This window comes from Lepidochelys kempii, chromosome 9 (assembly GCF_965140265.1).
Source record: "Lepidochelys kempii isolate rLepKem1 chromosome 9, rLepKem1.hap2, whole genome shotgun sequence".
In the NCBI taxonomy this organism is placed as follows: domain Eukaryota; kingdom Metazoa; phylum Chordata; order Testudines; family Cheloniidae; genus Lepidochelys; species Lepidochelys kempii.
In genome coordinates, this window is record NC_133264.1 from 61,700,514 (window position 1) to 61,724,554 (window position 24,041).

General features: G+C 48.6%; 2 protein-coding genes and 1 long non-coding RNA gene across 8 annotated transcripts in view; 2 read left to right on the top strand and 1 right to left on the bottom strand.

The window, feature by feature from the left end:
• ARHGAP36 (Rho GTPase activating protein 36) overlaps positions 1-4,116 on the top strand; it is a 78,530-nt gene extending 74,414 nt beyond the window's left edge. For 2 of the 3 annotated variants that reach the window (XM_073360668.1, XM_073360669.1), the window contains exon 11: positions 2,507-4,116. In XM_073360668.1, the coding sequence (XP_073216769.1) occupies positions 2,507-2,768 (262 nt within the window). In that variant the 3' untranslated portion in view covers positions 2,769-4,116. The remainder of the gene's footprint in view (positions 1-2,506) is intronic. The other variant, XM_073360670.1, reaches the window with a different exon arrangement.
• LOC140917562 (uncharacterized) lies at positions 455-12,423 on the bottom strand. The gene is made up of 3 exons (XR_012160897.1): positions 12,025-12,423; positions 6,783-6,866; positions 455-1,932 (listed from the first exon to the last, which is right to left on the bottom strand). It is a non-coding gene; the product is annotated as an uncharacterized lncRNA (long non-coding RNA).
• On the top strand, positions 11,882-22,747 carry LOC140917561 (centrin-2-like). Of its 4 annotated transcripts, none has more exons than XM_073360675.1 (5): positions 11,882-12,505; positions 15,386-15,544; positions 17,194-17,322; positions 17,915-18,052; positions 21,785-22,747. In XM_073360675.1, exons 1-5 carry the CDS (start codon positions 12,449-12,451, stop codon positions 21,869-21,871), a joined length of 570 nt encoding a protein of 189 aa, XP_073216776.1. In that variant the 5' UTR covers positions 11,882-12,448; the 3' UTR covers positions 21,872-22,747. The 4 variants fall into 4 exon arrangements, with proteins under 4 accessions (XP_073216776.1, XP_073216778.1, XP_073216777.1 ...); XM_073360677.1 differs by lacking the exon at positions 11,882-12,505 and adding an exon at positions 12,532-12,569; XM_073360676.1 differs by lacking the exon at positions 11,882-12,505 and adding an exon at positions 13,333-13,367.
• Positions 22,748-24,041: the final 1,294 nt, after the last annotated feature.

Below are 24,041 nucleotides of genomic sequence, written 5' to 3' on the forward strand. Positions count from 1 at the left end.
TTTTGATCAAAAAAAGATATCAGGTTAGTTTGACAGGATCTATTTTCCATAAATCCATGTTGATTGGCATTAATTATATTACCCTCCTTGAATTCTTTATTAATCAAGTCCCACATCAGCCGCTCCGTTATCTTGCTTGGGATCGCTATCAGGCTGACAGGCCTATAATTACCCAGCTCTTCCCATTTACCCATGTACCAGTGCCTGTGTTTGCTTGTGTCTATGCGTTGTAAGACTCATAGGCCATTTAGCTCAGGTATTTTTAGGTTGCTGGGCTGCTATCCACCCGGGGTCTCAAAGATTCTCAACCCATGTGGCTTACTGAAAGAAATGTGACAGTATCAATTTTATACACTTTATTAAAATGCTTAAACTAAAATCAGACCAAGAAAATGTATCACCAAACCTAAACTATTATTAATAAATATTAAATTAACTTAAAAATAAAGCAGCTATCAAATCATGATCAAATCAACAACCCAAACAAGTTAGTCTCTATATTGGATTGGTGTGCAAGCATCAAATTAGTTAAATCATCACACTAATAACAAAAACAATCAATCCTTATAAATTCGACAAAAGAATCTGAGAGGTGGCTGTCCACTCGGTTATAAATTCCAACTAAAGAATTTCATCAGTGTCAATCAAATCTATAACTTAAAGCTGTTTCAACCTCTTAATACTGAAACCAAATTATCTAATGTCGAAACCACAACTTCAGAGCCAATTATAAGGATTCGTTTTTAGACTTAAGTTCTCCCCCGCCCATGGTCCCCCTTTCCTCCCAAGATGTTATAATACAGACTTTAGCAGCATACTTGTGAAAAGCAGAAGTTTGATGATTATTTACCAGAAATTACAGATGACCACCTCAAATTTCTCAGGACTTTTCGACACAGAACACACTTTCATGAGTATGTTTATGAGACAATATTTAGGGCTGTTGAAAGCTGGACCTTTTCTTTCTGGGGTCTTCCCTGTGTGGGCTTTATGGATGATTAAACACAGGCATACAGTCACATGTCCACCTTCACACCCTAAAAATAAAGAAAATTAAACTGTTGGGACGTCTCCCAGTTAATAATAATAAAAAGATTCTGGGTTTTTTTTTGTTTTTTTAAAAAAAGGAAAAATAAGATACTTATGATCACTGGGGTTCCAAACCCTCCAGTTCTCACTGTCTTCTGGAATCTCATAGAGTAGGAGCTGAAGCTGCAGTCAAGGAGCCAGAGAGTGATGATCTCCTGACTGAGTGCTCCTGGCTGGTAGGCCTTCTTCAGGGTAGGGAGGCTAGTCCAAGGCTGGAGTGGCCTGGCTGTTGATGCCATAATTTTCTCTCCCCAAGGAGGCCAATCATGGTTAGCCTGCCTTCAGGGAGCTTGTTGACTGGAAAGGCAATGCTTCTTGGACTTCCCTTGGTTCTTCTGGTGTTTGAATTCCACTTGCTGCACCTCCCATTCTGGTCTTCAGACAAACCGGAAGCAAGGCCCACTTTGACACCATGTGAGCTGGTCTAGTCAGGTTTGAATTAGGACAGCATTAGCGAGCATCAATTGGGAAACTCCAACTTAGCCGGCTATCTAAAAAATATCCGGTGGTTGCTTATCACAGAGACTGTTGGTCTCTGACCCTCCCGAAATACTGAAAATTCAGACAGGTGAGACAACTTTTGGTTTTATCGAGTGAAAGTTCAATATACAAACATTTATAAAAATAGCTAACAGGAAAAACCCTAGCAACAGAACCAGTCGCTGAACAATAAATTAATTCATCAGCAAAATGAAAATACATTCATATTTAAGATAAATTTAGTCATCTACAGTTTCTTCTCTGTTCTTCTAAAAAACAGACAAATGCTCTGATTCCTCTTGCAAACAGGAAAGGGTCTATTTTGGAACTGGTCTCTAGGTCAAACAGCTTGTCATCTGAAATCTATATATTGACAGAAAGAAGTATAGCTCATCAAGATGAAATCCATTTTAAATATGTTTGTATTTTATATAAAGTCTGTGCGCCTATACAAGCTATTCTCCTTGCAGTGCGCATGCAACGGGGCCTGTGTGTTTGCCTGGGCCTGTGTCTGCCTCTCAGTGTGTGTGCACACACATGTCAGTGCTGCATGCGCACATCGGGCTCCGTGTTTGTGTGTGCATATGTCTTTAGGTGCATTTGTCTGAAGTCATCGCTGCCACCCTGCTGGTTAAAGGGGGGAGGTGCTTGGTGGGTGAACCCGACCCCTGGACCGTGATGGAGTGGGAAAGTTCAGTGCTCCAAAAGGTGCTGACTAGCACCACAACAGCAAAGATCAAAGCAGTCAAGCAGGCTAGCCAGTAAGGGGTAGCAGCAAGCTTTGCCAGTGCCCCATACGAGCTGTGCCATCTGATTGGGCCTGCCCAGTGGAAGGAGACAGCCCACTGCTTGGAGCCACTCCTGACAGCCTCTCAGAAACTTGCTCTGAAGGTCAGAGTGGTTTGAAAGGTCACCAGCAGTTTCTCTTTTCTCCTAGAAGCACAGACAGTGATACATCTACAGAGAAACATCCTCGCTCCCTACTGGCCAGCCAAACCTGCATGCTGGCAAGTGATCAGGTTTCCTCGCATCTGTACAGCCACGTCTCATTCCTAAATCTGCATATTGAGAATAAGCAGACCCAGGGCAGCCGAAGCTCCACCCTCACTTTTAATACATACCAAACTGGGCATCTTGTCCACCACAAAAAGAGAGACTTGGTCACCCAGGAAAGAGTGGGGACATCTTGGGAAACATAAATCTCTGAGGGGACTTCTCCATTCAAAGTTATCAGCCTTCTAATTCATATCAGTGCAGCTCCCCAGGTGGGAGGCACTAGTATAAACTGCCCAGATGTTTCACTGCCATATAGCAGAGCTAGACCAGATAGTGCTAAACATGTAGGAGCCCTGTCTACATAAGTACTCTCACTATTGCTGCCCCAGGGAATTACATTCTGATTTCTGCCAATGTAGACAAGGCCTGAGGATACATTCCGCTGAATTCCTGCCTGGCCTTGCCAGTGATTAGCAAGAACGTACAGAACATGTAGAGTTATTTAAAGGGTCGTCTGTAAAATTCTTGTTTGTCAAAGTCTGCTGGAGAGTTAGCATATCACAAAGTTCTGTGTGCATGTGCGTTCAGGAGGCAGAGTGCATGCAATGGCAGGGAAAGCACAGTTTGTGTGTCTGTGAGGCATGATGGCAGTGTGTGCCTGTTGCTGGTATCAAGTCTAAAAAGCCCTGGGGCTACATTTTCATCTATCGAGAAACCTAAGTTGAATATGGCGCCAGAATATGGCGCCTGCTTGCTAACGTAAGCGGTGCATCTAGTGGCAGCTCATGTTTCTTGCACTCCGGGATCTGCCTGTTGGGTTCTGGGTGGACCTTAAGGTGTTGGTTTTGGCCTACAAAGCCCTGACCTGCTTGGAGCTGCCTACCTGAAAGGCCTCTCTGCCCATGCTGTGTTGCCACTAGCAGAGGCCCTTGAGCTGGACCCTTATAAAAGGAGAGCACTCTCTGCTAGGGCCCCTTTCCTTCAAATCACTCGCTGACAAGGTCCCCAGTAGTCCCAACCTGTTGACCTTTCAAGGCATGTTGCAAAGCTCATCGGATGGGATGGGCACAGGGGTAAGTAGAGGCAGCTAAAGCCAGGTTTGTCTAGGAGGAAAGTGCACTGGGATTTTCAGCTAGACAGGTCACACGATATGGGGGGCTTAGACAAGATCAGGAAGGAGAAGTGGTGCTGCTCTGGATGGTGCTTTGTAACTCCCAGGTTATTGTGTTTGTAAATGTGTGGTAAGTATCTCCAGAGCTTTGGATGGGAGCTCTTTGGGCTGGATTTTCTTTTAAGTCAAAATAAATAAGTATATATGCAAACCAAAAAGAGTAACTTTAACATTTTATAAAGGCATAATAGCACCTCTGTGTTAAGATTAGATCCAGTTTTTCATTTGAAGCAAGATTTCAACTTCTTTGTTTTGTATGGAGAATGCAATGTATCTCCCCCCAATTTACACCTCATGAATTGTGGGAAAGACTGAATTTTCTGAACATTTTCAACTATATCTGTTTATGCGTTCATTATGAATTAATAATAATTAAAATTGAAACTTTGAGATGTTTTTCAGACTCTGCTCTTTTTTCATAACCCTTTTGCTAACAAATGGCTGGTTTGGGTCATTCACAATTTCCATCTAATTAAAACTCATTACCAGTTATCCTCAAATGTATATTTACAGTAATTAGGCTGGAATAAAAGGTAACATTTTTGTTCTATTTTCCTTATAGTCACATTTTCCTTTACTCAGACTAGGTGCCATTTTCCATAACTTACCGTGGGACTGAAGCATTAAAATTGCACATGCCCTCAGTAAGGGTGCTTACTACTTCAAGGGGCGGGGGGGGGGGGGGGGGGGTTAGGTGAGACAGAAGGACAGTGCCCCTAGTAAAGATGGTCACCATTTCCCATTTTTAACAATGGAACTGAAGCTGACTGGAACTGTGCTCAAGAAAAGTGGCCATCATTTTATTAAAGACTTTGCTATCATACTTCTCAATCTTCAGACTTGCCAACGTGTGACAGAATATATGAAATATCTGAAATTGGGAACACTTGTGTTTGTTCACTGTGCCATAATTTGCAGATTATGATGGTTTGATACTGTAAAATGTTTAGGGACATTCTCGCTGTTTAATTCATACAAACTCCTTTTTAAAACAGGAGTTTTACCATGTGTCACCACCAGGCACCACCCCAGCTCCTCAGCACCATTTGAACACTGCACTTCTATAGTCTCAGCAAGAGTGTTACTACTTGAGCTACAGTAACCTTCTTTGAGCAGCTACTAGAGGAGAAAGAGAGAGAGACACACACACTCTCCGCGACCACTCCCTCTCTCTCTCTCACACACACGCACGCCACTGGACGGGGAAGTCTCACACACACACACACCTCTGTAGACTCCTTGAACTAAGGACTCTGTTTAATTCTCAGCTGTCTGAGAGGGCTGTGGTCTTGTGGTTCAAGCAGGAATAGGAGTCAGACATTCTGGCCTGTATTCCCAGCTCTGGAAGGGAGAGGAGTGGGATGTAGTAGTAAGAGCAACAGTTACAGGCAGCATATTCAGATTCTGTGTAAGGGGCAGGATGGACGCAAACTGGCTCGGCTTTATTCTTAGCTCTGCTAGAAATGAACTTGTTCAATTTCTCAGTTATCTTATTTGTAAAATGAGGTGGCTAATACTTGATTGCCACCTAAGGGAGATGTATGATGTTTTTGCTGAGTAACAAGCCCTGGGACGTGGAGTGGTTGAGCTGTGACTGTGGACCCAGTGAACCTTCCCCTGAGAGAAAGGACATTTCCACGAGGGTGTCTCCTTGTCCTCTAAATGGGAGCCCGCTTCAGCTGAAATGTGGTACACTTAAGAGCTCTGCTTGTCATGAAAGTCAGGCTGCCACTAGTCAAGAGGACCTTGCCTCTTGGCTCTTTTGTTGGCAATGGGACCAGAACCACAGGTTATGTGGAGCAGCTGTTGTTGTGTATGGAGCTGGAATGTGCCGGGGGGGGGGGGTTACCAGGGTTGCCCTCTATGGGTATGTCTATACTGGACACTAAGCCCAGATCTGAGGGGCTCAAGCTAATGGACTCATAGTTCCAAGCCCAAGCTTGAGCATCCACACTGCAGTGGGAACCCAGGCCTCACAACCATGCTGGGAGAAGTACTGGAACACCATGGAAGAGAAGCATTGCTCTTGATGAGGGAACTAGAGCAGGAGTGAGATGACCTGCAGGCCCAGCTCTGGCAAATGCAGGGTAGGAGGCATCCGTGCTCCTGAGGGCTACAGTCTTGAGGGGAAAGCAAATGATGGAATGTTCACCACACATCAGCCCTGAAGGGGTTAACGTGGCTCAGCAGGGACTAATTAACCTGGTAGGCTACACCTGGAGGAAGATTTAGGCTTAACTGACAAGGACTAATTGAAGATGGAGCCCATCTGGGCAGGAGTAAGCAGGGGCTTGTATCAAAGCAGGAAATGTGAGTAGAAGAGGCTGCAGTATGGAGGCTCATAGCTACTCTGAGACTACGGAGAAGAGAGGTATGAAAGAGCCGAGGGAAACAGCAACAGGGTCAGAGCTTGAGCAGACTACAGTTGCATAGTGTCCCTCAGCCGGAACCTGGAGTAGGGGGAAGGCCTAGGTCCCCATACTGACCACTGGGAAAGTGGTATAGATGTGGAAGTTGCTCTGAAGACTCCCTGAGATGGGTTATAGGCGATTTGTCACAAAGAGACAGCAAGTTGAATACTGGAGAGCAAGCGAGGGAAGCGAGTGATGGAAGGGGCATTAGATTCTTAGACCCAGTCACAAGGAGACATCCCCTGTGATGAGTAAACCCCTTTACACTCACCCTCTGGTGCTCCCCATCACCCACTGTGCAGGATAGCCATCCTTGTCACTCATCCTCTAGCACCCATAGCTGCTCCATCCTCTGGTCCCTTGCCCTCTGCTGCCCTCTAGTGCTCGTACAGTTTAGCTGCCCCAGCATCTGTCCTTCACCCTTGGCTGCCCCCTAGCACACATTATACAGTATAGCTACCCTGCCCCTTGTCCTCTGCTGCCCCCTACTGTCCACTGTGCAGTATAATTGTGCCATCCCTCACACTCTGCAGCACACAAGTGTCCATTATACAGTATAGCAACCCCTGCCCTCTACCACCCCCTAGGACTCATTATACAGTATAGCTGTCTCATCTATTATACAGAATAGCCACCTTGTCCATGTCTTCTTCCTCCTCCTCTGCCCCATAACATCTATTATGCAATATAGTCAGCCTGGTCATCATCCCTTGTCATCTCTGTTGGAAGAAAGAGCAGGTTGACCCAGAGACGGATATGAGTACGGGCTTCTTTATTGTTATACTTGTTCCCCTGGACCCAATTGTCCAATAAGCACTGAATTGATTACAACAGATTCTTTTTGTTTGTTGTAATGGATGTAGGCACGTACATACTAACACCCCAAAAACCCTTATTAAGTAATAAAAACACCCATTTTGGTAGTAAACCCACCCTACATATTACACAGGCATTTTACCTTGAAAATATATTTCTTTGTAAAAATTGGTAGCCACAAATCTCCCTGGTCAGCAATTCTCAGGGGAGGGAGGAAGAGGCCATGAGCCAGGGCTTGTTTATGTAGCTGGGAAAGGAAGGGAGGAGGAGATAACACTGCTTTATCCAAAAGGTATCCTTTAGATCCTCACATTCCTTATGCAGCTGCAACACTTATCAATTCTTATAAGCAACAGGGAAGGGCAAAATATGGCAACTTATTTATTAAACAAAGAACTACAGCCTTCTTATGCCTTTGTCCCCTAAGGCCATGTCAGCACATTAGCAGTTTCCCAGGTCTCTACTTAACTCATACATATCCTAACAGTCTCCTGCTCCTAACATCCCTTATATAGTATGGGCATAGAATATCAGGGTTGGAAGGAATGTCAGGAGGTCATCTAGTTCAACCCCCTGCTCAAAGTAGGACCAATCCCCAATTTTTGCCCTGATCCCTAAATGGCCCCCTCAAGGACTGAACTCACAACCCAGGGTTTAGCAGGCCAATGCTCAAACCACTGAGCTATCCCTCCTCCATATTTAAAAAACAAATAAAAAACCCACCCATCCCAGTCCCCAATCCCTTATCTTCTGCCACCTCATACCGTCCATAATACAGTATAGCCACCCCATCCTGCACCCTCTGTACCCCGAGTATGTTACAAGGGGTCCCTGGGGGCAGCAATCTAGACTGGTGAATAGCTGCGTCACCCCAGTCCTCTTACCTGGGGTGCCCTTTATATTGCTTTGTTGCTGTAGCCTCCAGTCTGGATGGCTCACAAGCAGCCTCCAGTACCTAGCACTCCCAGTTATGTCTGTTTTTGCACTTGCGACCTGCCGGTCACACTCAAGTTTTTATCTGCATGAATTATTCTACAGGGTGACCCCTGCACATGCCCTGTCCCAGACTTTTCCCCAAAATGTGCATCTTGTTCTACCCGCACCCTCTCCTGCACAAGCTCACATAAAATCTGTCATTTTGTTAGGGAATTGCTACAATTAGGACTCTTAAACCTAGCCCAGGAAGCTGTTATAGTCCCAGGCCTAAACCTAGCCCACGGAAGCCTACCCTTAGTAACCCTAACTCTAGGTTGGGGAGCCCTACTGACTCCAGGTGTAACCCTATCTTAGAGAGGCCTACCATTAGTAACCCTATCCCTATCTTGAGGATCCATACTGGCCACAAGCCTCATCCTAGGCCAGGGATCTCTATCTTTAGTCATCCTAACCCTAGCCTGGCAAGGTCTAGTGACCCCAAGCATAGCCCTAGCCCAGAGACACCTATTCCTAGTAACCCTCACTCTATATTGAGAGCCCTACTGGCCCCAAGCTTAATTCTAGCCTGGGAAACTCTACTGGCCACAGGCCTAATCCCAGCCTAAGAATCCCTACCCTTGGGTCTCTAACCCTAGCCTGGGAAGTCCTACTGACCCCAGATCTAAACCCAGCCTGCAGAACCCAATCTTTAGTAAGCCTAACCCTGGGTTGGGAATCCCTACTGACCCAATGCCTATTCTTAGTAACCATAATCCTAGCCCAGGGAGCCCTACCATAGGGCCTCTACCCTAAGTAATTGTAATCCTAACCTGGGGAGCCCAGCTGGCTCCAGGCCTAACTCTAGCACAAGGACCCCTATCCATAATAAACCCAATCCTAGCCTGGAGAATCCTACTCATAGTTACCCAAACCCTAGGGTGGGAAGCCCTACTGACTTGAGGCCTAATCCTAGCCCAGAGACCCATACCCTTTATCACCCTAACCTTGGCCCAGGGAACCCTGCCCTTAGTCACCCTAACTCTAGTCCAGGGATCCCTTCAAGCTCAAGGCCTAAACATAAGATGGGAACCTTTACCCTTGGTGATGCTAACCCTAGCCCGGGGAGGCTTAGTGACCTCAGGCATAGCCCTAACCCACAGAGGCCTGCCTTTAGTAACACTAACCTTAGCCTAAGGATCCCTCTTGGCCACAGGCCTTATCCTGGCCGGTGGGGTCCTACACTTAGTAACCCTAACTCTAGTGCCAGAAGCCCTACTGGGCCCAGACCTAACCATAGGCCAGGGACCCCTACCCTTCGTAACCCTAAGAAGGGGACCATTACCCTTGGTAAGACTAACTCTAGCCTGGAGAGTTATACAGACCCCAGGTGTAACCCTACTCTAGAGAGGCCTACCATTAGTAAGCCTAACCCTAGCTTGAGTGTCACTACTGGCTACAGTCCTACTCTTAGCCTGGTGATCCCTAGCCTTAATAACTGTAATACTAATCGGGGAAGCCCTACTGGCTTGAGGCCTAAATCTAGCTCCCAGGGACCTATGATAAGTAACTCTAACCCTAGTCCAGGGTGTCCTATCCTTAGTAAACCTAACCATAGCACCACAAACCCTACTGGCCACAGCCTAGGGACCCCTATCCTTGGTAACCCTAACCCGAGCCAAGGGAGCCCTAACCCTAGCTCTGGCAGCTGTATTGTTGCCAGGTATGACCTTGGCCTACAGAGGACTACCATTAGTAACCCTGACCCTATCTTGAGGATCTCTGCTGCCACAGGTGCAATTCTAGACTGGGGATCCCTATCCTTAGAACCCCAATTTTAGGCAAGGAATCCCTAGTGGCCCGAGGCCCCTAGGGCAAGTCACATTAGCTGCAGCCTGCCAACCCCGTAACGTTGTCCCACTGCACCAGCAACCTCAGGAGCTGCCTGCCAACACCAACTCTACCACCCAATGGGCCTCAGGCCTAGCCTTAGCATGGGAACCCAAGTCTCCCTTCCTCCCCAAATAAAGTTGCCTCCACCACATCTACAAGGGGGAGATTCATTCCCATCCTGCCAAAAGCTTGAACTGCTTCTTCACTGCCCAAAACCTACCCTATCCCCACACCTTCCCCAGGAATCAGTAGTGTATAATCAACTTTTCCCTATGCAGCTGCTAAACTGTTAACTTCCATCCTGCCAAAAGTTGACAGTGTGGAAATAAAGTTAATATAAAAATGAATCATACAAGGCATACTGAAATGATTTGTGTTCATTTTCAAGTTTAATTTGATTTAAAAACCTTAAAGAAGTCTTCCTGTCTGCCTGTATGAGACTGGAGCAGTGTGTGTGTGTTGCCAGAATTAGGAGAAACATAATAACGTATTCTGGTGCTCTCAAGTGGCAAAAGAGCCTAATTACATGAGTGCTTAAAAAGTAAACCCATTTTCAGTTACATGTGAGAAGCACTTATAAATACATAAGGAGACTCACGTAAATAAGTTACACATGAAAAAGATTTGATCACCTAGTATTTAATGCTTCTGCATGCACCATCTGTACTGCTGACCTCTCCCTCAGCCTTCCCTCGCTCTTATTCAGAAAAGGAGGACTTGTGGCACCTTAGAGACTAACCAATTTATTTGAGCATAAACTTTCATGAGCTATAGCTCACTTCATCATGCATCCGATGAAGTGAGCTGTAGCTCACAAAAGTTTATGCTCAAATAAATTGGTTAGTCTCTAAGGTGCCACAAGTCTTCCTTTTCTTTTTGCGGATACAGACTAACACGGCTGCTACTCTGAAACCTGTTCTTATTCAGAAATGCATCTACTCTTACAGAAAGTGCCATGGGATTTCAAATGTCTATGCAGCAAAGGCAGGACTTCAGTTTTTAAGCCCTCATCCCATTATTAAATGGCACGATCATACAGATGGATCTCGAGAGGAAGCAGGTACCAGCGGCCAGGCGTGTACTTCATCCAGGCCCACTCCTGCAGAGGGTGTAAGTCAGTGCGGAATTTGCCCCATACATCCTCTATCCTGTAACCTCTATTCACATTCCCCTATACAAGGCTGCAACACTTATGAAATTCCATCTCCTCTGCAATACAAGTAATGCAGCATGCTGAGTTTCTAAAAGTTCATCTTGTACTCTCTCCAACATCTTGCACTGTTAGAAAAGGTTTCAGGCGGGTAGCTGTGTTAGTCTGTATCAGCAAAAACAATGAGGGGTCCTTGTGGCACCTTAGAGACTAACAAATTTATTTGGGCATAAGCTTTTGTGGGCTACAACACACTTCATCAAATGCATGGAGTGAAAAAAAACAGTAGGTAGGAATAAATATACAGCACATGAAAAGATGGGAGTTGCCTTACCAAGAGGGGTAGCAGTGACCCTCCACTTGGTAAGGTGCCACAAGGACTCTTCATTGTTTTTGCAGTTAGAAAAGTACCACAATCTCTGAAGCTTACAGATGGCATGATTCCAGTACATCTTGCTATGCTGCCTATTCACACCAATAGTGTTGACACAGCACAAGATGCATGCACATCCTAACAACCAAAACACAGCTGGTTTAAATTCAAGTTTAAACATAGCAGCTCCAGCCCTGCCTCTTTAAAGAAAAAAGAATACAGAACTTCGGGTACAAAGCTCACATTCCTGTCAGGTAACCAAAGAGCGGCCTCTACTTCCCAGAGAGCTTTCCTGTATATTTTGCTGTAGTCCTCCAGTAAACCTCACTTGTTAGAGTTTACTTCCATCAAATTTCCCTCTTATTGGGTGAGAAGTGCAGGGGAAACCAGCGCTCACACAAAGCTGTGAGCAGGCCCATCACAAAGGCACGGTTTATCCTTCTAATTAGTACTCAGCTTGTCTTCTGTGGAATTACTAGAGGCAGGGTCACTACCGGACACTGCTCTGGGTACTCGCCTCTCTGGAAGGAGTCCCCCTGGCCGCTCTGGCGATCCGTCTGTTAAAAGGGTGGTGGCAGGGGGCACAGGCAGGAAAGACGCTGCTCGCACGGCAGGGAAGGGGAGAGAGCGCAGCTTCGCTGGGTGGCTGTCCTTCCGCCTGCATGCCCTGCCCACAGAATGCAGCAACAGGATTTCTGCGGCAATGAAGCAGCCTTCCGTTTATTTCATTCACCTTCTTGTACCGGAGTTTCTCTCCATGCCCTGACGGAAGCAGCCCTGAAACAGCGAAACCCACGGAGAGACCCGGGCTGGGCGGCCCGCGGAGCGCCCCGCTCGCGGCCCCCCGGGATGGGGGGCGGGGAAGGAGACGGCCCCAGAGCACGGCGATGCTGTTCCCCGAGCGAGCTGCGCAGGCACAGGGGACACCCCGGCCCAGGCCGATCGGCGCTTCCCGGGGCTCGCAGCCCCGCCACCACTAGCTCCCGGACCGCTGGACTCTGCCGCGAGCTCCTGGGGCTTCCCTAACGTGCGTCACCGCCGCTTCAGCCAGTCAGCGCCGCTCCTGGCGCCCCGCCCACTCCGTACCTCGGCCAATCGCCATGCAGAGTGGTCTCCGCCTTTCGTTGCCATAGTACCGGCAGGGACGGGATTAGCCAATGGGGTGGGGTGGGATTGTTGTCGGCCTGTTGCCCCTGCCGGGAGCGGGCGGGATGGTGAGTAGGGATGGGGAGATACGGGACCCTGCCGCGGGTCCCTGGGGCGCGTCCACACTGCTCGGTGAGCCTGCCCAGAGGCGGAGAGAGGTCGCCTGAGGCCCTGGGCCGGAGCTAGTGGGGGCCGCCGCAAGCGAACCCTGGGCCCGCGCTCCCCTGCCGCCGCTTAGACCAGCTGCCTCGGCCAGGGCCCCGCCCCGCCCCATTCCCCATGGCCCCGCCCCATTCCACCCATAGCCCCGCCCCTTCCCCCACGGCCCCGCCCCATTCTACCCCTTCCCCCACAGCCCCGCCCCATTCCACCCATAGCCCCGCCCCTTCCCCCACGGCCCCGCCCCATTCTACCCCTTCCCCGTGGCCTCATCCCCACTTGCTCCTTTCCACCGACCCGCCCGTGGCCCCGAGAAGCTCTGTACCCCCGCCGCAGCCCCTGGGCCATGGTGGAGAGCGAGAGCTCCTCCAGCCCGGGGCCACAGCGGAAGGTAGGGTTGCCAGGCATTCAGTTTTTGACTGGAACACCTGGTTGAAAAGGGACCCTGGCAGCTCCGGCCATTAAAAGTCCAGTCGGTGGCACAATGGGAGCCCGGTGCAAGGGCAGGCAGGGAGCCTGCTTTAGCTCCGTGCGACTCCCAGAAGCAGCTGCCAGGTCCGTGCAGCCCCTAGACATACGTGTGGCGAGGAAGGCTCCATGTGCTGCTCCCATCCTTAGTGCTGGCTCCACAGCTCCTATTGGCTAGGAGCCATGACCAATGGGAGCTGGGGGGATGGCGCCTGCAAGCGCAAGGGCAGTACGCAGAGCCTTCCTGGCCACCCATGTGCCTAGGGGCTGCAAGGACCTCGTGCCCTTTTCCTGGGAGCTGTGGTAAGTGCCACCAGGACCCTGCACCCCAACCCCCTGGCCCAGCCCGGAGCCCGCTCCTGCACCCCAAACTCCTCATCCTGGCCCTACACCCAGACAGAGCCCTCACCCCCCCCCACCCTGCACCCCAACCCCCTACCCCGCCCAGAGTCCCCTCCCGCATCCAAACTGCCTCTCGGAGTCTGCACCTTGCACCCACTCAACACCTCAATCCCCTGCCCCTGCCCTGAGTCCCCTCCTGCATCCCAAACCCCTCATCCTCGGTCCCAGCTCATAGACCCCAGCTCATAGACCCCAGCCGGAGCTTGCACTCCCTTCCATACTCCAACCCCCTGCCCCAGCCCAGAGCCCCCTCCTGCCCCCCAAACTCCTCCTCCCCAGCCCCAGCCTAGAGTCCACATCCCCAGCCAGAGCCCTCACCTCCTCCTGCACCCCAACCCCCTGCCCCAGCCTGGAGCCCTCTCCTGCACCCTGAACCCCTAATTTCTGGCCCCACCTGGAGCCCACACCCCCAACCCAGAGACCATACCTTCTGCACCGCAACCTCCTGCCCCAGCCTGGTGAAATTGAATGAGGGTGGGGCAGAGTGAGCGACGGAAGGAGGGGGATGGAGCGAGCAGGAGCGGAGTCTTGGGGAAGGGGCGGAGCAGAGGCAGGGCTGGGAGTGGGGCAGCAGTGTTCGGTTTTGTGCCATTGGAAAGTTCGCAACCCTACTGGAAGGAGATTTTTCTGGGTGTGCCAAATTGGCAAGGGGGCCCCATGGCCCATGTGGTAATCTGTCACTGAGCCTGCCTCTTGGGTTGGAGCCCCAGCCCTCCACACACACATTGTTGTGACTCAGGTCAGTGATAGGAGGAGGGTGACCATATTTCCCAAAGAGAAATCAGGACACCACGCGGTGTCTAGGGGGTTTCCCTCCCATGCGTGGGGTTGGCCTTAGGCGGTCCCCATGGCCCCGTGTGGGGCTGGCCCAAGATGCCTGGCATCACTGCTCACCCAAGCCCCACCGTGTAGGGCTGGCGTTGCCGCTCGCTTCCCCCCGAACATTCTTCCACACCTTATTATGGGGGCATTCCTCATGTTTTTGGCAAAAATAGTCATTTGTCCCGCTTGCCCTTTCCAACTGATCATCACTTGGCAAGAGCAAGTGGGACAAATGCCCAGTTTTGCCAAAAAAATTAGGATGTCCGGGACAGGGCTTAAAAAGGGGACAGTCCCAGCCAAAACAGGACGTACGGTCACTGTCGTTAGTGAGTGCTCTGGGGGGCACGGATCAGCGTTCACTTCGTGCTCCCCATCAGTACCCAGCCCAAGCTGGGGGGAAGCTAATGATCCAACCAGTGGACCAAATTCGGTGATGAATCCTGGCCACATGCCTGAGGTATGTTGCACATATGCTAAGAAGAAGTGCGCACTCTAGACCTGGGTCCTAGGCCCTGCTAGTGGGGGTGGGTCACGGCCAAAGTCTCCCTGAGACTTGGGTCCAAGCCCTGCCATTTCACAGTGTGGATGCAACTCAAGAGACAGATCCGAGTCGGATGGTCTGTGTAGTGCAGTATGGATGCATTAGCATGGCTGTGAGACCAGGGTCCAGCAATTCTAAGCCCAGTTTACAGTTCAGTGTGGACGCTCAAGTGTAGACTTGGAAACACTGAGTCCACAGGCTTGGGTCCCACAGACCCAGGTTTTATAATGCAGTGTAGACATACCCTGGGAGGTGCCCTTTGTGAGATGGGATGGGGCAGGCAGTCTGGGTCCCTAATGCTAGTCATCCACCTGGTCTCTTGTTGTACAAATAGAAAAGGAGTACTAGTGGCACCTTAGAGACTAACCAATTTATTTGAGCATAAGCTTTCGTGAGCTACAGCTCACTTCATCGGATGAAGTGAGCTGTAGCTCACAAAAGCTTATGCTCAAATAAATTGGTTAGCCTCTAAGGTGCCACAAGTACTCCTTTTCTTTTTGCGGATACAGACTAACACGGCTGCTACTCTGAAACTTGTTGTACAAATGTTTCCAAGGCTTCTAGCTCGAAGAAAGTGATGGAAGGGGCAGCGACCCAGAAGAAGAAGGTGGCACCCAAGCTGGTACTCACTGAAGAACAGAAACAGCAGTTGCGAGAGGCCTTTGATTTGCTTGACACCGACGGCACCGGTACAGTCGACGTAAAGGACTTGAAGGCAAGCAAGAAATCACAAATACACTGTGTGCTTGTTGCAAAAAGGCCTAGAGCAGCAGACAGTAAAACAGGTCTAGTGCTGTAGCTTTCAATGCTAAAATTTGTGATTTCAAGAAAACTCAGGGGTTTTGGTAAGAGGAGGTTTCCTCCAGCTCCATACTTCTCACCTGACTGCTGGGTCCCCTGCCAGCTGCCCCCTTCTTCTCCAACATCAGTCTTTGGGGTATAGCTGACCAGACAAATCAGGGACATGGATCCAGAGACTCAGTTTTGTGGTTGTGGGTAAGAGTCTAAGAAATCTTCCACTGTCATGCAAACCACTTTATTTCGTATCCAAAGTAAAGATATTTTCTGTTGCATTCACATTTGCTACACTAAGATAACATAGTCTATATAGTAGGAACTTTATTCTGAGGTTTCCAGAAACCAGGTACTACTGCATAATACACTTTGTGTGATTCATTACAACTAAGGGATAATACTGCAGTAAAAATGAAACACACATTCTTTATCTCCGTCTATGTATGTAACCCGTACTGGTGCAATAAATATTTCCCAAATCATCTATAATTGGTAGGTGTTTGAGGAGATTAGATGCTTCAAAGGCTTGGGAATGGGATGTAGTGCGTTTCGCTTCCGGATTGCTGGGTCAAATCCAACCCAAGGCAATAGTGACTGAAAGGCATTGCCATTTGATGGCATACATTTTGTAGAGTGTAATAAATTTTGTAGAGTCTCAGTCCTGGTATCCCAATCACAGTAGAAAACCACACCATAAGTGGCATTCATTGATCTTGTTGGCATCTCAGCAGAGGTGCCAGTTTGAATCTACCTTTCAGACTGAACATGCTCAGACCTCTTAGTGGTAGTCCCTCCAGGGAAAGTTTGAGGCACATTGGAAAGGCAGGTTGACAGAAGTCTGCACTGCTGCAGTCCATTCTGTATCTGTTTCTATGTTCCAGATAAACAGATTCAGCCTTCAGGGCTGTTGATCTGGCATGTTTAACCAACACTAAATTCTGTCTCATACACTATTTAAAGGACACTATCCACTTAAAAGTCACATTTCTGTCTGACCTAATTGAACAGATTAGAGAAGGAAAAACATTTTCTTCTATTCCTGCCCCCCTCTATTTGTTTACACAGCACTTCTGACAACAATTTGGGAAGAGTCAGTTTCACTGTTTCCTCTTTCTGGTAAATCAGTTTCCCCTGTGTGTATTTGGGACTGTCACACAGAAGCAAAGGAGAGAAAAGCATTTTAAACTGTGTGTGTGTGTGTGTGTGTGGAGGGGGAGGGGGGAGTATTGTGAAACTTCAAAAATTGGTAGAGAGACTCAGGTCTTGGTGTAGTATAGTATCATTCATTGGTGCTGTGAACTGGATGCTTTAATTCTGAATGCCAAAAAGCAAATTTATAAGGTCAAAGACATCAGGGTCTTGTCCAGAATAACTGCTTCACATGCAGTGCAGGCCATCTGCGACACCTGCTCTTTGTCATGTCCGTTGCCTTGCTAGCATTTATTATTTGACTTGCTGTAGCACCTTGTGGTTCCATCCCCATTTTTTTTCATAGTGTGTGATGTGGTTTCAATTGTCTCCCCCTCTTCGCTTCTGTTTGCATTGCCAGCCTATTTTCCATGTTTGCAGGTGTCCATAAGGGCCCTTGGGTATGAACCCAAGAAAGAAGAGTTGAAGAAAATTATATCAGAAGTTGATAAGGAAGGGTCAGGGAAGATCAACTTTGATTCCTTTTTGTGTGCGATGACTCAGAAAATGGTATGTAAATCGGGTTAGCCACAAAGGTCCTGGGCATCCTTAACATGAAGGGCTTTGATGGGAATTTAGAAAACTTAAGACCCAAGAGAGTCCAGCATTTCCCATTCAATACTAACCAGAATTCAATAATATTAGAAAGAGGGGGCGGGGGGAGAAGCCAGGTTGGCTGCTAAAGACAATCATGAACAAACAAGCGATAAATCAAACAAACAAGAACAATTTAGCATCCATAGAGAAATCCTTATGCAAGACCCACTGAAACACTTCAGTCCTACCTGTCGTGCCATCTCTGACATCTGCCCTTTCCCTCAGTAGATCTAATCCACCTCAGTCCTAAATTGGCCCACTACTAGGATATTCCAGTCCTGGTCCCTCATACTCTTCTTGCAACTTTGTTCATGGCTTTTCCTTAAGTAATAAAAGAGAATGGCAAATGTTAAATAGTGGCAACAAATGAACTCTGCAGTGGCCAGGTGCCATCCAAGATATCCTCTTAGCTTAGATTCTTAGTAATATGCATGAGAAGGGATATTAGAATGCTGGTGGTTCCCCTTCACATTTGCGTATCATTGTTCTGCGCTTCTTTGTTAAGTCTGAGCCAGAATCCAGAGAGGACATTCTGAAAGCCTTCAAGCTCTTTGATGACAATGGAACTGGCAAAATCTCTTTCCAAAATCTCAAACGTGTGGCTGGTGAGATTGGGGAAAACCTCACAGATGAGGAGCTGCAGGTTTGTAATGTACATCTCTTTGCCTTCGCACAATGTTGACATGAGTCTTTGTTTCATGGAAGATTAATTTAGCTATTAGGGAAACTGTGCAATGTTCTGAATCCGTCTTACCTTCCTAGTGGCATCTTCTCGTTGCTACTCTAGTTTGTGAGTGTGTAACACCGACAGACCCCGGTCACTGGCGGGCAGGATCAAACCTGGGGCCTCTGGAGCTTAGTGCATGAGCCTCTACCGAATGAGCTAAAAGCTATATGGCTATTAGCTAAGGCTGTAGAGCAGACTCATTAATCAATCTCTCTCTCTGTCAGTGGTCTCCAACCTTTTTATGCCCAAGATCACTTTTTGAATTTAAGGGCAACCCAGGATCTATCCCGCCCCTTCCCCGAGGCCCCGCCCCTTCCCCAAAGCCCTGCCCTGCTCACTCCATCCCCACCTCTCTCCATCGCTTGCTGTCCCCCACCCTCACTCACTTTCACCGGGCTGGGGCAGAGGGTTGAGGTTAGGGAGGGGGTTCAGGGTGCTGGCTCTGGGAGGAGGTTCAGGGCTGGGGCAGGGGGTTTGGGGTGCTGGCTCTGGGAGGGGGCTCAGGGCTGGGGGTTGGGGTGCGGCCTCCCGCCGGGTGGCACTTACCGCAGGCGGCTCCCTGTCGGCGGCGCAGCGAGGCTAAGGCAGGCTTCCTGCCTGCCCCGGCCCCACACCGCTCCGGGAAGGGGCCAACATGCCTCTGCGGCCCCTGGGAGGGGAAGTGGGGGCACGTGGCTCTGCACACTGCCTCTCTACAGACACCGCCCCCAAAGCTCCCACTGGCCACTGTTCCCCATTCCTGGCCAATGGAAGCTGTGGGGGTGGTGCTTACAGGCAGGAACAGCAGCGCACAGAGACCCCTGTCACCCCTCCCTTCCCTGGGGCTGTGGGGGCATGCTGGCCCCTTCTGGGAGTGGCATGGGGTCACGGCAGGCAGGGAGCCTGCCTTAGTGGCAGCCTTGCTACACCGCCAGAGATCGCGATCAACTGGGAGACTCCCTAGGATCGACAGGTTGGTGACCACTGCTCTAAGTGGTCTCAGTGCCACTAGATGGGACAGAACACCGTACCCAGGAGGTGTGTGGGTTACATACTTCCCCTAGTTGAGGAAATGTGTCCCGAGCTTCAGAGACTTCCCAGTTCAAATCCCGGACGAGCTCCCCCTTGTAACACTGATAGACCCCCGTCGTCGGTGGGCGGGATCGAACCTGGAGCTTACTGGATGAGCCTCTACCACATGAGCTAAAAGCCATATGGCTATTAGCTAAGGATTTAGAGCAGACTCATTAGTCCAGGGGTGGGCAAACTATGGCCCGTGGTTCGCATCCAGCCCACCAGCCATTTTAATCCAGCCCTCAAGCTTCCGCTGGGGAGCGAGGTCTGGGGTTTGCCCCACTCCAGCGCTCCAGCTGGGGAGCAGGGTTGGGGGCCGCTCCGTGCGGCTCCCAAAAGCTGCTGCATGTGTCCTCTCCGGCTCCTAGCGGCAACCAGGGGGCTCCGCATGCTGTCCCCTGCCCCAAGTGCCGCTCCCATAGATCCCATTGACTGGGAACCGTGGCCAATGGGAGCTGAAGGGGCAGCACCTGCAGACAGGGCAGTGCGCAGCAGAACCGCCTGGCTGTGCTTCCGCATAGGAGCCGGAGTGGCGTCATGCTGCTGCTTTAGGGAGCTGCTTGAGGTAAGCGCTGCCCCGAGCCTGCACCCCTGAGCCACTCTCTCATGTCCCAACTCCCTGCCCCAGCCCTGAGCCCCTCTTGCCCTCCAAACACTTGGATCCCAGCCCGGTGCAACTTCCTGCACCCCAAACCCCGCACCCACAGCCGGAGACCTCACCCCCTGGTACCTTCTCTCCACCCCAGCCCAGAGCCCCTTCCTGTACCCTGAACTCTTCATTTTTGGCCCCACCCTGCAGCCCGCACCCCCAGCCAGAGCCTTCACCCCCTCCCGCTCCCCAACCCCAATTTCGTGAGCATTCATGGCCCGCCATACAATTTCTATACCCAGATGTGGCCCTCGGACCAAAAAGTTTGCCCACCCCTGCATTAATCTCTCTCTCTCTCTCTTGGGCTACGTCTACACTGGCAATTGAACGAAACAATTTTGTCCCGACAAGTGCCAGCGTGAGCAGTGCATTGTCTTCAGGAGCGCTCTCCTGCTGACCACGCAAACACTGCTCGTTCTGGGTGCAAGGTTTTTGTTGGCAGGAGAGCTGACAAACAGCGGCTAAACGGCACGCATTTTAGCGGGACGGCTGTGGCGACACAGCCATATTGCTAAAAGCTGTTAGGGTAGACAAGGCCTAAGTGGTCTCAGTGCTACTAGAATGGGACAGAACACCATTACGGGGGAGGGATAGCTCAGTGGTTTGAGCATTGGCCTGCTAAACCCAGGATTGTGAGTTCAATCCTTGAGGGGGCCATTTAGGGATTGGGGACAAAAACTGGGGATTCGTCCTGCTTTGAGCAGGGGGTTGGACTAGATGACCTCCTGAGGTCCCTTCCAACCCTGATATTCTATGATTCTATGATTCACCACACCTGGGAGGTGTGTGGGTTATAGGTGGGGAGAGGGGATTATGAGAGGGGATTTCTGCCTTCATCTGAAACATCAAATATTAGCCAGAGAGGGAGGGAGGATATTGGATTTGACACAGAGGATCTGCTGTGACAAATTATTTGTTACTTAGTGCAGATAAGCAATAATCATTCCCTTAATAGATAACAAGACTGGAACATTCCTTTCTTACCTTTCTCTTTGCTTTAGGAGTCTTTCCTGGAACTCTCCCATTTCCATATACCTAAAAGGGTCATTTGCTTTTTTTAGTTCCTATGCAATGAATGGGCAATGCAAAGTGATGTATGATTTATCATGGCCAGTCATGGTTACATCTCATCTGATGAGAGCATTGTTTCATTTGTGATATGTGGCTACTCTCATTTGGCTTTGCAATTCTCCTTTTTTGCACCACTTAGATTGACATAGTGCTTCTCAACTGTATATATTTATATAAAAATCATCACAGGTCAGTAATGCATTGTAAAGACAGAGCAGTTGGAATTTTACAATTGATCAAACTCCAGGAATTCAGAGCAACATGCCTGGACAGTAGCAGAACCAGTAACATATTTTCTGACCATAGAGGGTCTTGTTGATAAAACGATTAAAAGAAATCTGTGCTTAATAACAAAATGGATAAGGAAAATCCCACTGGCAATCTTTTTTTTCCTTCTTAGTCTGACATTTACATCCCTTTTCTGGGTGAGCACAGTAGCCCATACACTATTGCAGCCACTTCTTACAGCTTTTAAACTCCGACTCTTCACTGTGTCCTCACCAGTGGCTTAGTGGAGTTGCAGTGCTCTGGATTTTCACTGTTGCAATACAGCAGGAACTTCTTCCCCAGCACTATATTACCCAATGCATAGCTTGAAATAGGGTAAGTGCTTTGAATACTTCGAATGTGAAAGCTGCTTGAATAAAATCCTGTTTGCTTTCCATTCCTCTCCCCTAATCTGCTTTAATGTACTTCTGGGTGCAGTTTGCCCCTTTGTAGAGATCCAGCACAAGAGCTATGCACTGCTTAGGTCCCATATAAGCCCTATTTTGAGTGTGTGTTGCATAGACCTTGTGCTGAAACTCTGAGAAGGGATGAATTCCTTCTTCTCTGAGCCCACCTAATCTGGTCTCTGAATCCTTACTGTTCTGCAGGAAATGATTGATGAAGCAGATGTGGATGGAGATGGGGAAGTGAATGAACAGGAGTTCCTGCGGATTATAAGGATGAACAGCATGTAGCTAGAAGTTTTTCTTTTCTTTTTTCTCAAATTTTTAAATACAGTTGGTAGGTACACCTGTTTTTTCTCCAGCCCCTCTTCATTCTCCTGGGGTGAAAAATGGGGGATCACCATCAGAATTTTTCAGAATCATGGTTGCAGTGGGACTGAATGACTGATTTTTAGCTGTCTATATCCTAATGTTTGATTCCATTGCAGAATTTTTAAATGATCTCAGGTAGCATTCTGGGTGTAGGGTAAATATTGACTTGTTTGTTGATTGTTTTCATGTTCCAATGTGATAACTTCATTCCCCTTTTAATTGCTTCCAAAAAGGCAGGGGAATAGACTTTCATGAATAACAGGAAATATTTTTTAAAATGTACTTTTTAAGAAGGAGCCAATCCCAGAGACTGATCCCAGAAACCCAGATCCAAATCTGTTCCTGGCACATACTTAGGCCCTGATCCTGCAATCAGATCCATGCTGGTGGACCCTGTGCCCATGCAGAGACCCATTGACTTCAAAGGGGCTTCATGCAGGGTCCATCCATTCAGAGCCAATTGCAGAATGGGTTCTTATTTGTCTGTAGCATACACCTAGAAAGTGAGATGCATGTATTTGAGACTTTTTAAGTTAATTTTGATTTAGCCCAGTGTGGGAATTTGAGGTGTTTCACTTTAGCAATGGGAGAGTCCCAGTGCAGTGAATTGGTATAGAAGATGCATTGCAGATGGTGAACTCTGTCATCACCCTTCCTGAAGTACACACTGATTTGTTATCAGTATTTTATCCTCTGGCCTGATTTTGCACTCTGTTTTGGGAAATACTGTGTTCATTTGTTATATCCATTGGCGCTAATTATTTTCTGTATCCCAATAAAACTTGTTTATAACTTTTTCTCTTCATGGATTAGTTCTTTTCACTGCTTTGGACTTTTCATCCATAGCATGATATTCCACATAAATGTTTCCCTTTTATAATTTCATGGATGAACTTTGGTACCCAAGCCTACTGCATTGTGGATCTCCTGCACCCCACAGAGAGCGATTCCGGGGCTAGTGGGAGAGGACTCCTGCTTTCTGTATGCTAGAGAGTAACTTGGAGAGCAAAGACTGTAGAGGCACAGGGTCTCCATACAGCTCACTCTGGCCACTAGCAGTTCCCTTGAGATCCATGCATAGCGTCATGGTATTTAATACTAGGGTTTTTGCATGAGGCCTTAAACGTGGAGTGTGACATATTGGGCATACGTCTGTGTCAAACTGTGAACTCCCTTTTGTTTTGGGAACACCATTTCTGATTGTAACCTTCATTGTGGGCTTCCCTTTACTTGTAACCTCCATATTGGATTAAGGCACCCACTTTGTGCTGAAACCCAACCTGGCCCTGACAAGACTATCTGTTCTAGACGCTGTCCTGTTCATGCTGGGCTGTAGGACACTTCAAGGAGGGCTAACAATGAGAGAGCCATTAAGGGCCATCAAAGTTGAATGACTCTTTACTTCCTAGTGGAACAATGGGTTTTCTATCAGTAGCGCCATTGACTTTGAATGACTGTCTACCCAGAAGCCTCTTGTGGAGCTGGAGCCTGGAATTCCTCTAGATGAAACACATGGGCAAAAAGGGGGCAAAGATGGGTGCTTTCGAGCCAGGGGCCAGACCACTACCACATGCCAGATGACCAGGCTAAGGAGAGGAAAGGCAGGAAGGACTGTCTAGCCTATGGATTCTGGCCAAACCTAGGACTCGCAGGAAGGGTGAGATCAGACTCAGGGTTTGCATTTAGGACTCATTTCTTTTTTCCCAAAAATCTGTAATTCTCTAGTGCTTTCAAGGTTAAAAGCATCTGTAGATAAGAAATTCATTTGCTAAGCCTGTGCTCCTTGCTTGCCTGCCATCTAGCCCCTGAAAGGGTTAATCAGGCTCAGAATGGTGGAACTCATATCTAATGTGTATAAACAACTGTGGGCTCAGGAGGGCCGAGACACTGGTTTCAGGGATAAAGTGTCGGGCTGCAGAGTCCCACATCCCAAGGAAGGGATTCAGACATGAGGCCTGTGCCTGGGAATGTGCCTTAAAGACTCAGAGCTAGGAACAGTGACCAAGGTCAGATCAGACCCATTTAGCTTAAGAGCACGTAGGAATCAGAGGTTGGGTCCAGTCACAACAGACTAGTGTCTGTCCAGGGA

Excerpts from the sequence above, each read along its gene's own strand:
- LOC140917561 (XM_073360674.1), top strand. The coding sequence starts at position 14,314 with ATGGCCCCGTGTGGGGCTGGCCCAAGATGCCTGGCATCACTGCTCACC. Across the intron at positions 15,545-17,193 it reads TCGACGTAAAGGACTTGAAG|GTGTCCATAAGGGCCCTTGG; the intron begins GCAAGCAAGAAA and ends CCATGTTTGCAG. Across the intron at positions 18,053-21,784 it reads TCACAGATGAGGAGCTGCAG|GAAATGATTGATGAAGCAGA; the intron begins GTTTGTAATGTA and ends ACTGTTCTGCAG.